Below are 11,586 nucleotides of genomic sequence, written 5' to 3'. Positions count from 1 at the left end.
AATATTGGGATGTTGGTTCAAGACGATCCTCGTGATTAAGCAAGGAAACTCTATAGGAAGCTTTACTTCATAGGAGTCAGCATGTTTCATGGTCTGGTTAAGCACATATTCTCCAAAGTTCAGTCGAGACTTGGTCTTAATTTGTTATACCAGCTTGGCCAAGACTAAGGTAATGCCTGAACTGTGATTAATGAGTGCCTAATTTGTTGCACCTATCTTCTTCAGTATAGCATACTTCACACTTAGACAACAAAGAGTAATTAATCCTTTCTTTGCCCATTGTTTGACTTGCCATATAGTTATAGTTATGACTATCTTATCCATTGAGGGTACCTTATCAACTTCGACTTTCTTACTTTTGCCTAAGCACTAATTAATTCTTTCAGGGGAAAACTTCACACAATAACCTTTCACAAACACCTTCCTGAACTCTCTGCTACCTTCAATATTGCATTCATTGGAAAAGTTAACAATGGACTCCTTGACTAGTTTCTCATAGCAGGGTCCAGTATCTGAAACAATCTTCATTAATCCAACATTCTTCAACAGATCCATGATATCATGACACTCAAAAGCATCTTTCTTTAGCTCCTTTTAATGAGAAACTCTTATATGGACCACAAACTTCCACTTTTACACACTGCCTTCTGAGTGAAATGACACATTGTCCAGGGGGTCGCATGAATATTGACTGTAACTCTTTTTCCTCAAATCTTTCTCTTGGAAAAAGGGCACAATGTATAGGAAATCTTCTTCGACATCTGTCTCAGAGTCACTTAGTATAATAAGCTTTCTATTTTGAGACTTCTTCTTAGTGGTTTTATCTTCAACCTTTCTTTCCTTACTCTCAGGGGTTCTTTGAGGAGATTCCTGCTTCACATTCTTGACATACTTCATAATAGACTTTTGAGTATCCACTTTCTGTTGTTTATCTTTAACTTTATCAGTCATAGTTTTGACAAAGATTTACAAAACTATCAGAGCTAGTTCTTGATAAGCCTTCTTTTAAATAATCTTTTTAATGATGCTGTCAATAGGAATATCATCATCCTCATTGTATTCTTCATTTCTTTTACTTCTAAAGTTAGCCTCTTGATTTTGAGGATTCTCATTCCTTATATCTTTAGAAGAATCACCTATATCACCCAATATCTCATTCATATAAGGATTAAAGACATGTATATCCACTTTAGTATTTTTCAGAAGTGGGGTTAGCATGAGGTTCACCAAATGTCGTACCAGATGGCTTAACAATGGGTTCAACATGTCGACTTTAGTGGTATAAGCATCAATATATTCAATGTCTTTTTCAATACCATGTACATAGGTTTATTAAACAGAGGGACTTACCTTTCCAATGGTACAAATCTTTTTGATACCATAGTGTTTTGTGTTCTACTTAGATATATAAATCGGAATGATCATCTAAAATGGTGCATCATCCTGTACAACATCTTGTTTGTCAACCTTGTTGCTTGATTTAGAAACCCTAGGTTTCTTTGAAGTGCCTTTTTCTCCTTTTTTAAATCCCAACATATTGACACCATAGGAGTTAGTGACAAGTTTGGGCTCAGAAGTCTTAACAATATCATATTTTGACTCATTTTTGAAGGACTTTAATAGCTCACACTGAGAGAGAGAATAATAATTTGAGAGCAAACGAAAGAGATATATTTATTCAGGTGAGTGAACATAAAGAAGTTTTTGAAATGAATATAAATAATGAGCCTTATTTCTCAGGTAGTATTAATCAATAGAGAGAGAAAGTTTTCATTTTCACGTTTCCTTAGTAATGATAGTAATAAGTTATCATTCAAGTAATTTTAAAGCGTGCCCCTTTACATTTAAAGACCAAAATTCATTTGAGATACACATATCTTATTTTTTTCTAGCCAATTAAGATAATAAGTGAATTTCCTTTAAGACTCATCAACTGTTGGACATAATGTTCCAACATCTTGTCTGACATTTTACCAATTCCAAAGTTATATATGAGATTTATTTTAACATTCTTCACACACATGGAGTTATTTTTATCACTCAGGCCTTTCACTTATGTGTTTTCCACGAGGTCTATAGAATGTAACTTTAGAACTTTAAAGGAGGCAGGATGCTGAAACATCTTGTGGGGCATCTTGCCTATTTGGCTATCTTCACAAATTTTGCCTTATTTACTTTTCAGTTTAGATGAGCTCCCAATGGTTTCTTTAGGTATGATCCTATTCTCATCAACCTTGGATATTACACATGATGGGGGTTGACAGATCCACATATAAGAATTTCCTTTAGATCTTGAACCCTTCATTAACATCTCTTGATCTTTGTTAGAGATAATGCATTCAGACTTGTTAAAGTTAACATTTAGACCTTGATCACATAGATGAGTTATATTGATCAAGTTTGCATTCAATTATTCTACCAACAACATATCATCATGGCTAGGGAGACCTAGACAAATCAGTTTTCCTATTCACTTGATTTTTCTTCTTTCTCCATCACCAAAAGTGACATAGCTATTATAGTATGACTTTAACTCTTCAAGATAGTTCTTTTTCCAGTCATGTGTCTTGAACGTCCACTGTCAGAGTACCAATCTTATTTTGAATAAACTCTAATATATGTATGATCCATGAGGCACATGACCGTTTCATTGGATTTCTACACTTTCTTAGTTTGAGGTCTCATCCCTTTCTTTTTGTTAAGCCTTGGCTGTCTATGAGATTGTGGATAACCATATAGTCTATACAAAAAATGTTTAATGTGACCATATCTACCACAGTGGTGACATCTTCAAGATGAGTTCTTGTAGCCTTTATTTGAGGGTACACATGTTGAGCAGGATGTTGGGACATGTGGTCCTCCATTAGGAACTCAATTTTCTTCTTGAGAGCGACAAACTTCTTAGAGAGGTTTTTGACCTTTTTGTTCATGGAACTGAAGTCAAACCCTACAACCTTCATATTTCCAGCCATAAAATCCAACATATCGGAATCATTGTTCATTATATTTTCAGGTTTTATCAAATTTTCAAGTTTGGAATTCAGCAAAGTTACTTTCTCTTCCAGCAAGTGATGGTTGAAAGACGTTTCTCTTTTTCTTGAAAAAGATAACTTATGGTCTTCTTCTGGTTTTCTCTAGTCAAGCAAGTTTCCTTTCATTTGTTGTGCAAGAGCCTCAATGTAGCAACCAACTCCTCTTCAGTCATGTCTTCATTACTAGAGTCTCCTTTAGACTCATACTTCCCAATGAAAGCTAATACTTCATTAGTTATTTACCTTTCACTCTCATCATCAGAATCATACCAAGTGATTGCTAATACTTTTTTTATTTCTTTATAAAGTTATGACATTCAATTTTGATGTGGCCGAATCCTTCACATTCATGACATTGAACTCATTTTCCTTGGTTAGGTTTGTCTTCAAATTTTCTCTTTCCCTGGAACTGATGTCTGACCCCTTTCTTGGACATTTGTCCTTTATTATCTGTCCAACCTTTTTAAGGATTTGTTGAGCTTTCTTCCTATAAGTGCTATAACATCTGATAGGCTTTCACCTTGATCTACACCCTCTTCAGTGTTGGATATAAAGGCAATGTTGTTGTTCTTCTTTTTAGATCTATCACTAATAGCAATCTCAAAGGTTTGGAATGAACCAATGAGTTAATCGATTCTCATGCTGCTTAAATTTTGAGCTTCTTCAATAGATGTTACCTTCATGTCAAACTTTTTAGGAAAAGATAAGAGAATTTTTCTGACCAGCTTCTCTTATTACATCTTCTCTCCCAAGGGAAATTAATTGTTTGCTATATCACAAAGACGAATGTTGAAATCAGATATGAACTCATCTTCCATCATTCTTAGATTTTCAAACTTAGTTGTGAGGAGCTGCAACCTTGATATACAAACTTTGGATGTGCCTTCATGAGCGGTCTTGAGAATTTCCCAAGCTTCTTTAGCTTCATTACATATATTGATTAGTCTAAACATGTTCTTGTCAACACCATTGAATATAACATTCAAGGCTTTGTCGTTTCCAAGAGCTTCATCATCTTCATCTTTAGATAAATTAGGCTCAGGCTTTAAGCTAGTTGTACCATCTTGAGAAGTAATCACAAGATGTTTCCAACCTTTAACCATAACCTTCCATATTTTGTTGTCTATGGATTTAAAAAAGGTGACCATATTAGCTTTCCAATAATCATTGTTGGTGACATCCAAAACAGGTGGTCTATTGATAGACCCTTCATCCTTAGTGCTATCCATTTGAACAATAAAGACCTTCCTTGGAGCTCACCCAAACAGAACAAAGTGCCTGCTATAATGCCAATTGAAATTCTGTTCCTCAAGGGACATATGTTAAACCAGCTGTTTGAAACAACTTGTCCATCTCATTGAACCATATTTGACACAATAAGACAACAACGCAAAGTCAATGTAAAAACAATAAAGAACACAAGAGAATCGGTAACATAGTTCAATGCAAACCACACCTACATCTGGAGGACATTCAACCCAATAAAGGAAATAAACTCTTTAATAGAATTAATACAAAGTGTCTTAGATGAACAAATACATTGTTCAATGCTCCTATTTTTAATTCTAGCATCAACATATTTTTATTTAGGACTCCCTCTCACTTTCTCTCAATCACTAACCCTAGTGACCAACAACAGTAATCAAACTGATAAATATTGAATTACAACTCAACTAAACAAACCAACTACTATGCCTTATGATACGAATGAAGCAATAACATGGTGTACAAGAAACACCAACAAAAGACTCAAACAAAACCCCAAAAATATTCAATCCTAGCGCACACATTCTTTGAAGAGGTGAAAGTCTCCTTAAATAGCAATGTAGTTCTGTGCTTTCTTCCTTTGGATATTTGATCTGATTTCGTCCAGAATTATAACTGATATAGTTGAATTTGATATGCTCCATAAAAGTCTCCAACATAAGATATGATTTGTTATTAATTCAAATTCAAATTTAAGTCTCCATTTAAATTGATTTAATCTTCAAACAACTATAAATAAATCACACAAAACATTGCAAAATAATTTTTAATAAAACTGAAAAATATCTTATTGAAACAATCAGAAAATAATGCGCATAACACCTATAACATTGGCCTGCTGACAAGGGTATATGTTGCACACATGCTGGGATATTTGTTCTCACATGTGTCATTCTTCACAGAAATAACTTGAATAAACCTTGCTGTTTTGCGTAATGCAACAAAGCCAAAGTGAACAATAACTTTTAACTTTGATTTGACCGTGGTTCTGAGGTTGGGTTTGTTGTGGTATGTTGGGTAGTGTTAGGAGTTTGAAATTTACACTTTTTTACTTTTATTTGGCGTGTGTTTTGGTGCGTCTGAATTTCAAAATTCAGATGTTGAGTGTATTTCTAAAATTTTGTCAAGGTGGATGAGTAAGGCATGAAGTGTTGCGAAGAATTTCCGTATTCTAGGGGAGTTCAAAACTGAACCGGCTCAATAGAAAACCGCTAACCAAACAAAACTAAACCAAAAACAATAAAAAATCGTATTCAGTTCGAACGTGTTTGGGTTATTTTCTAACAGAACGGTGCGGTTTGATTCAGTTTGCGGTTTGTATTTTGCAAACTGAACCAAACCAAACCGAACCACATTATTTTACAACCCAAACTTCACTTAACCCACATCCAACCCAAACCCAACCCATTATGTCTTAGACTTACGATTACGAACAATTTTCTCTTCCTCACACTTATAGTTTTAGTTTCAGCATTCTTTAATCTTTCATAGTAATATCTTGTCTTCTTCTCATTTTCTTTGAAAGGTATATCTCCCATCATTTTCTCTAATCTCTCATATCTCGTTCTTTCTTTTTCATCTTCTCATTTTTATGCTATTGTTCTTTCTTTAAATTTTGTTTTATCCCACCTTTTATGTTTTTGACATTATTATTTGTTATTTGATAATGCACGAATGATTAAATATAAAATTACGTTGTTGTTCTTTATATGGATATATGTCTCATTAAAAATATTATAAAAAATAAAAAATCAAACCAATCCAAACCGCATTAATTTGACTTGATTCAATTTTATTTTTAAAAATCAATCAAATTAAAACGGATCACATATTTTTTTTATCGAGATTTTAATGATTTTTAACCTTAAAACCGTACCGCAAAAGAGAGCTAGCATATTCTATTGCCTAGGTTATCATATTTAGCCCGTTTTGTTTGGACCCAAAAACCAGATCCTTTTTGATAGGTTCACACTGCATTTTCATCTTACCATTTAAAATAAAAACAGCAACAACACTGCGTTATCATCTGTTTATTTATTCTCCATTTCCTACCATATATATAAACATATAAATAAAAAACCGTTTATTTTGGAATTCCAATTTTCTTCCGTGACTTGTTTCTTCTCTACATCCTTGGGATCTTTTGCAGTGACCAACCCAGAAGAAAGAAGGGCAAAAAATAATATTAAAAAAAAATTTAAATTCCACACCCTTTGTAAATCCCTTCCTTCAGTTCTGATTTTATTTATTTTTTGTGCAATTTATATTTTTGGATCTAATTGGGGTTTGATCTTGCTCTTTCAATTGGATGATTTGTCTTGTGGTGTAATTTTTTGTTCTTAATTTTGATTTTTCCATAAAATTATATGATTTGTTTATGATTGGATTTTTCTGTAGGGTTTGGTTTTGGGGGGCTAATTTAGGTTTTTTTTTTTAAAATTTGTGTGGTGATTGGATGTTGATCTTGTGTTTGGTTAGATGGATGATATTTTCCCTCAAACTCTTTTGAATTCCTTTTCATTTCATGATTCTAGTTGGTTCCTAGTTGTGTTTATTTGATGCTGATTGAATAGGATCTGATTTGGATGTTCTACAATTGAAAATTTCATTTTTTTTTTGCCTTGAAATCATATATAGTTTGCTATATCATCATAGATGTCTTGTGGGAAAGTAAACATTGCTATGTTGTTTCTACTTAATATCTGTCCTTTGCTACATGTCTAAAGAAACAAACTTCATACACTAATAGGAGTTAATGTTTGCGTAATGTTTTCGGGCTTTTTGAGTGTATTTAGGTTATAGACGTCTTCGATTTGCGAAATTTATTGATCCTTTGCGAAATTTATAGACTTAGGTGGTTTGAGCATGTAGAAGAAGGCCGGAGATTATGTGAAAAGGAGAGTAGATCAGATGCAGAGAAACAAACAACTAGAGGTAGAGGAAGACCTAGAAAAAATATAAGAGAAGTTATTAAGAAAGATCTTGAGATTAACGATTTGGATAAAAGTATGGTCATGGATAGAACATTATGACGAAAGTTGATCCATGTAGTCCATCCCTCGTGTAATTTCCTTTTAGTTTCCTTTCTGTTTGGGCTTAGGCCCTCCTTCAAAAAAAATCCTCTTTCCTATCGCAAACCAAAGAAACAAAACTGAGATGCTGGATAATACCTAACTCTAACTTGCCGCCTATGACATCTTTGGAGAGTTGTAACAATAACACATCGAAGTCCTTGTGTTTATTGTTTTCTATTTTGCTTAGTTTTCTTGTAATTTTTACTTAAATACTTGCAGTGTTGTTAAATGGCAGTCATAGGGCTGCCATGGCGGATTTTTTGATTACCGCCACAGCCAATTGGTGAAGGGATGCCTGCTATGGTGACACCATAGACAGAAATAGAGTGTTAATATTGCAGATTTTTGGTCGTCAGCCATAGACCACTATGCGACCATGAACAACTACAGCTTTGTATGATCTTACGGATTCATTAATAACAAAAACCATCTTAGTTGTGATCTAGTTATTATAGTAGCAGACTCACCGATGAACATCTTAGAATAGAAAACATTGCCAATAGTCTTGTTAGAAAAAAATTGTTGAATTAATGGATTAGGTTGATTTAAGTGTACTTATTTATCTCTTTCGATGGATATATCTCTAACTTCTATTTTAAATTCAATTGACAGTTTTTTTTTCTTGAAATATTGTTTTATTTAACAGTCTTTTTCTTCCTTTTTGATGGTATACCTGCAGACTTTGTGGCTTGTTGGTGATTCTGTTGTACAGAAGTGTTGGATAAAATTACATATGTCCAAGATTGTAGTGTACATTGATTCGTTATTTATATCGTACTTTGGAGCATTGCATGAGTGATTTCTGTGTGATTCTTTTGTGAAGTCAAGTAAAGGTCCTATAATTACAAACTGAGATTCAGAATCCTCTGGTAGGGAATATAGCTAGAGCTTATTGTCTTGGTAAGTTTATAAGCAAATGATTCACAACATATTGCTATCCCCGTGTCCTTATTCCCGTGCCACTCTTTTCCTTTTGAATTGCCAGCACTGAATCTCGGTTCGAGTTATTCAAGTTCTCAATTTTCTTACATGTTCATTTTCTTTCTCTATATATTTATGCTTAGTTTAGACCAATGTATTTTGCTTTTATGTCAGAACATTTGCGTGCATGCTGTCTTGTTATGAAAAAGAATGGTTTTCTAATGAGTTTAATATGTTGAGTAGTTAACACGGTTCGAGGAAGATGGCTGGTTTTAAGCGAAGATTATGTAGTGATTCAGATATCCATGCTCTTCACAAAGAATTGGATGAAGTTTCATGTCCTATCTGCATGGACCATCCGCATAATGCTGTTCTCCTACTTTGCAGCTCTCATGATAAGGGCTGCAGATCTTACGTTTGTGATACAAGTTATAGGCATTCAAATTGCCTGGACCGATTTAAAAAAACGAGGGACAACTCTACGGAGAACCCAAATTTACCGAGTTCTTTAATAAACACTAACAACTCTTCTGGTAATAGTTTTGATATTAACTTTACTATGCAATCTGACATGCGTAATGTTAACGAACTCTTCCAAAATGAATTTAACACTCTATTGTCTGTTGGAATTCCACAAGGATCGAGACCGGGTGATGCCCAAGATCCAAGTAGACATTTAAACCAACATGACGAAGGCATTTTAGAAACTGTTGATTCTGAGAACTTGCAGGACAGGGCTGTTCTTGAGGAGGATTTAGCAGTAGATAATTCATCTGAGGACTCAAAATCGAGTTTGCAATGTCCGCTATGTAGAGGTACGGTATTAAGCTGGGAGGTTGTTGAAGAGGCTAGAAATTATCTGAACATGAAGAAGAGAAGTTGCTCAAGGGATTCGTGCTCGTTTGCTGGAGATTATCTGGAATTGCGTAGGCATGCTAGGAGAGTTCATCCTACTTCTCGTCCCTCTAACGTTGATCCGACAAGGGAACAAGCGTGGCAACAGTTTGAGCGTCAGAGAGAATACGGTGATATTGTGAGTGCTATTCAGTCTGCTATACCAGGAGCTGTTGTCGTTGGGGATTATGTTCTCGAAAATGGAGACGGTATTGGTAGGTTATCAGCTGCTGCTGGTGGTGGTGGTGATAGAGATGGGAACAATGGTAATGGTTCTTGGTTAACCACTACTACCATCTTGTTCCAAATGATGGATAGCACCATTGAAATTGTAAGGGAACCAAGACCTCGTTCTTCAAATACATGGTCAAGGCATCATCGCCGTTCATCTGATCGTCGTCGCTATCTTTGGGGTGAGAATTTGTTGGGTCTTCAAGATAATGAAGTCGAAGAAGATCTGCGAATATTTAATGAACTGGTTGAAGATGCATCACATGTTCCAAGGAGGCGCCGACGTTTGAACAGGACAAGGTCCAACGAAGATCAATCATGAATCATGATGGTTACCGTCATTTATCTGGTAATATTCATACTTCTGTTATTTTGTCAAAAATCTTTTGAATTGTTTCTGATTTAGCATCCGTTAACCCCGCTCGGTTTCTTCAATAGAATTTGTTTGAGCAAGCATGCCGAACACGGTGAAGTTGTATCTGGGAAACATGATTTCCGGTCTATGCATGGATGGACCCCTGGAGTGTGCTGAAACAGAAAAGTTCAGAATAAACCATGATCAAATCCTTATACACAAGTTTCAATGAAACAAGGGAGTTTCTAGAATTATTGTTTTTCTTAAAGCTTGTTTTTATGTAAAACAGCATTTAGCCTTAGGATCACTAAACTTCTGAGTGATTTGGCATAGTATGTGTACGTTATAGTATTGTGTATTGAAATTGTTGAATCTTTACATCTATTAAATTGTTTGTTTTCACATATTTTCTCATCTTTGTGAACCGCATTGTATCATTCATTCATTGTTTACTGTGTGCTTAATCTCTTCTGGGTGATTATGCAGTTATTATGGTATATTCTACAAGTGATTTCCGTGTTGAAGCTATTGTCATTAAGCATTAAGAAGACGTTAAACATTAAATGCCATTAAGAAATGTGAGCTGATTCTGTGAATAAATTGCTTTAGACGGAACTATCATGATTGTTAGACTGAACATGGTCTGTGGTGTGTATGAATTATAAACTCATACTCATCAATCAAGAAAACATTAATTTTTGAGTCATCATCAAGAAAACATTAATTTTTGTCGTTGCCACTATGCCCAAAATTAGAAACTCATACTCACCATATTTTCCCATCTCATTCATTCCAAATCAACCAAAAATGTTTCATGTACACAAAATCTTGTTTCTAAATGAAAATCAAATTATTAATGGATTTCACACAACACTTTTATCTTAATGCAAAGGTTATGCAACTCTAAAATCTTTCTTATTGCAATTTTTAGCATTTTCATTTCATTTATGTCATACACTTTGTATTGATATAACTTAGATTCTACATTTCGAAGAAAAAATAACAAGTCCATAACATGTGTTATGTACTTATTGAAGCAGTTATATTCTTAATTTGCTTTGTATTATTTTAGGTATGAATGCTTCTCGTAATTCTTCTGTCAATGTAAAATTTGAGAATATATTTTTTTAAATAATCAAAATTTGTAATTAAATTTATAAAATAATCACTATTTTAAGTTATTTATCAAAATAATTACTTTTCATGACATTGAACTTAGACGCGAATAACAATGACACATGCATGCAGATGAAGTCATTGCATGTGGTGCATGCTTTGAAAATATATATTTTTTAAATTTTATATGTTATATTTATATAAAGTTAAAATAAATAGGTAAATGAAAAATAATTATTAATATTATAATATAAAGCTAATGAAAAATACATAACAATTGACAAGAAAATCAATGATCCGCCCGATTGAAACGTCCCCTGTTCCACATCCCGATGTATTGGTCTGCTTCGAGGTCTCACACGATTTTCCTGAGGTGTTTGGAGTTTTTGAGTGTTGATATGATGCAATGGCGGCTGGTGTGAAGGTCCGGTGGAAGGTCCAACGATATTTGACAAATTTGTCATCATTTCTCCCCAATAGTTGGGGGATTGCCGCCAACTATGCTGTCGTAATTGAGTTCAATGTCTATGTTGTCGTAGTTGGGTCGTCGTGGTTGAGTGGTTTGTGGACGGTATGGTTGCCTGAATTGGGATACTGAATCATTTTGGAAACAAAACAATGATTCTTGTGGTGTATTAAAGTCAAACAATGGTTGGATGTTGTGGCGATGTGATGTTTGGATGTTCATAAGTGGGGG

At 34.3% G+C, this 11,586-nt stretch overlaps 1 protein-coding gene across 2 annotated transcripts; it reads left to right on the top strand.

The window, feature by feature from the left end:
- Positions 1–6,251: 6,251 nt before the first annotated feature.
- On the top strand, positions 6,252–10,179 carry LOC127127683 (uncharacterized). 2 transcript variants are annotated; one of them, XM_051056930.1, is made up of 5 exons: positions 6,252–6,513; positions 8,052–8,272; positions 8,537–8,826; positions 8,932–9,767; positions 9,857–10,179. In XM_051056930.1, the coding sequence occupies exons 3-4, from the start codon at positions 8,556–8,558 to the stop codon at positions 9,738–9,740; spliced, it is 1,080 nt and encodes a 359-aa protein (XP_050912887.1). In that variant the 5' UTR covers positions 6,252–6,513; positions 8,052–8,272; positions 8,537–8,555; the 3' UTR covers positions 9,741–9,767; positions 9,857–10,179. The 2 variants fall into 2 exon arrangements, with proteins under 2 accessions (XP_050912887.1, XP_050912888.1); XM_051056931.1 differs by having other exon boundaries at positions 6,259–8,272.
- Positions 10,180–11,586: the final 1,407 nt, after the last annotated feature.

Source organism: Lathyrus oleraceus, chromosome 3, assembly GCF_024323335.1.
Source record: "Lathyrus oleraceus cultivar Zhongwan6 chromosome 3, CAAS_Psat_ZW6_1.0, whole genome shotgun sequence".
Lineage (NCBI taxonomy): Eukaryota > Viridiplantae > Streptophyta > Magnoliopsida > Fabales > Fabaceae > Lathyrus > Lathyrus oleraceus.
This window is presented reverse-complemented; position numbering and strand designations above follow the sequence as displayed.

Bases quoted from the DNA above. Each gene is read 5' to 3' on its own strand.
- LOC127127683 (XM_051056930.1), top strand. From the start codon at position 8,556: ATGGCTGGTTTTAAGCGAAGATTATGTAGTGATTCAGATATCCATGCT. The intron at 8,827-8,931 runs GTAATAGTTTTG...GAATTCCACAAG, and splicing joins AAACACTAACAACTCTTCTG to GATCGAGACCGGGTGATGCC.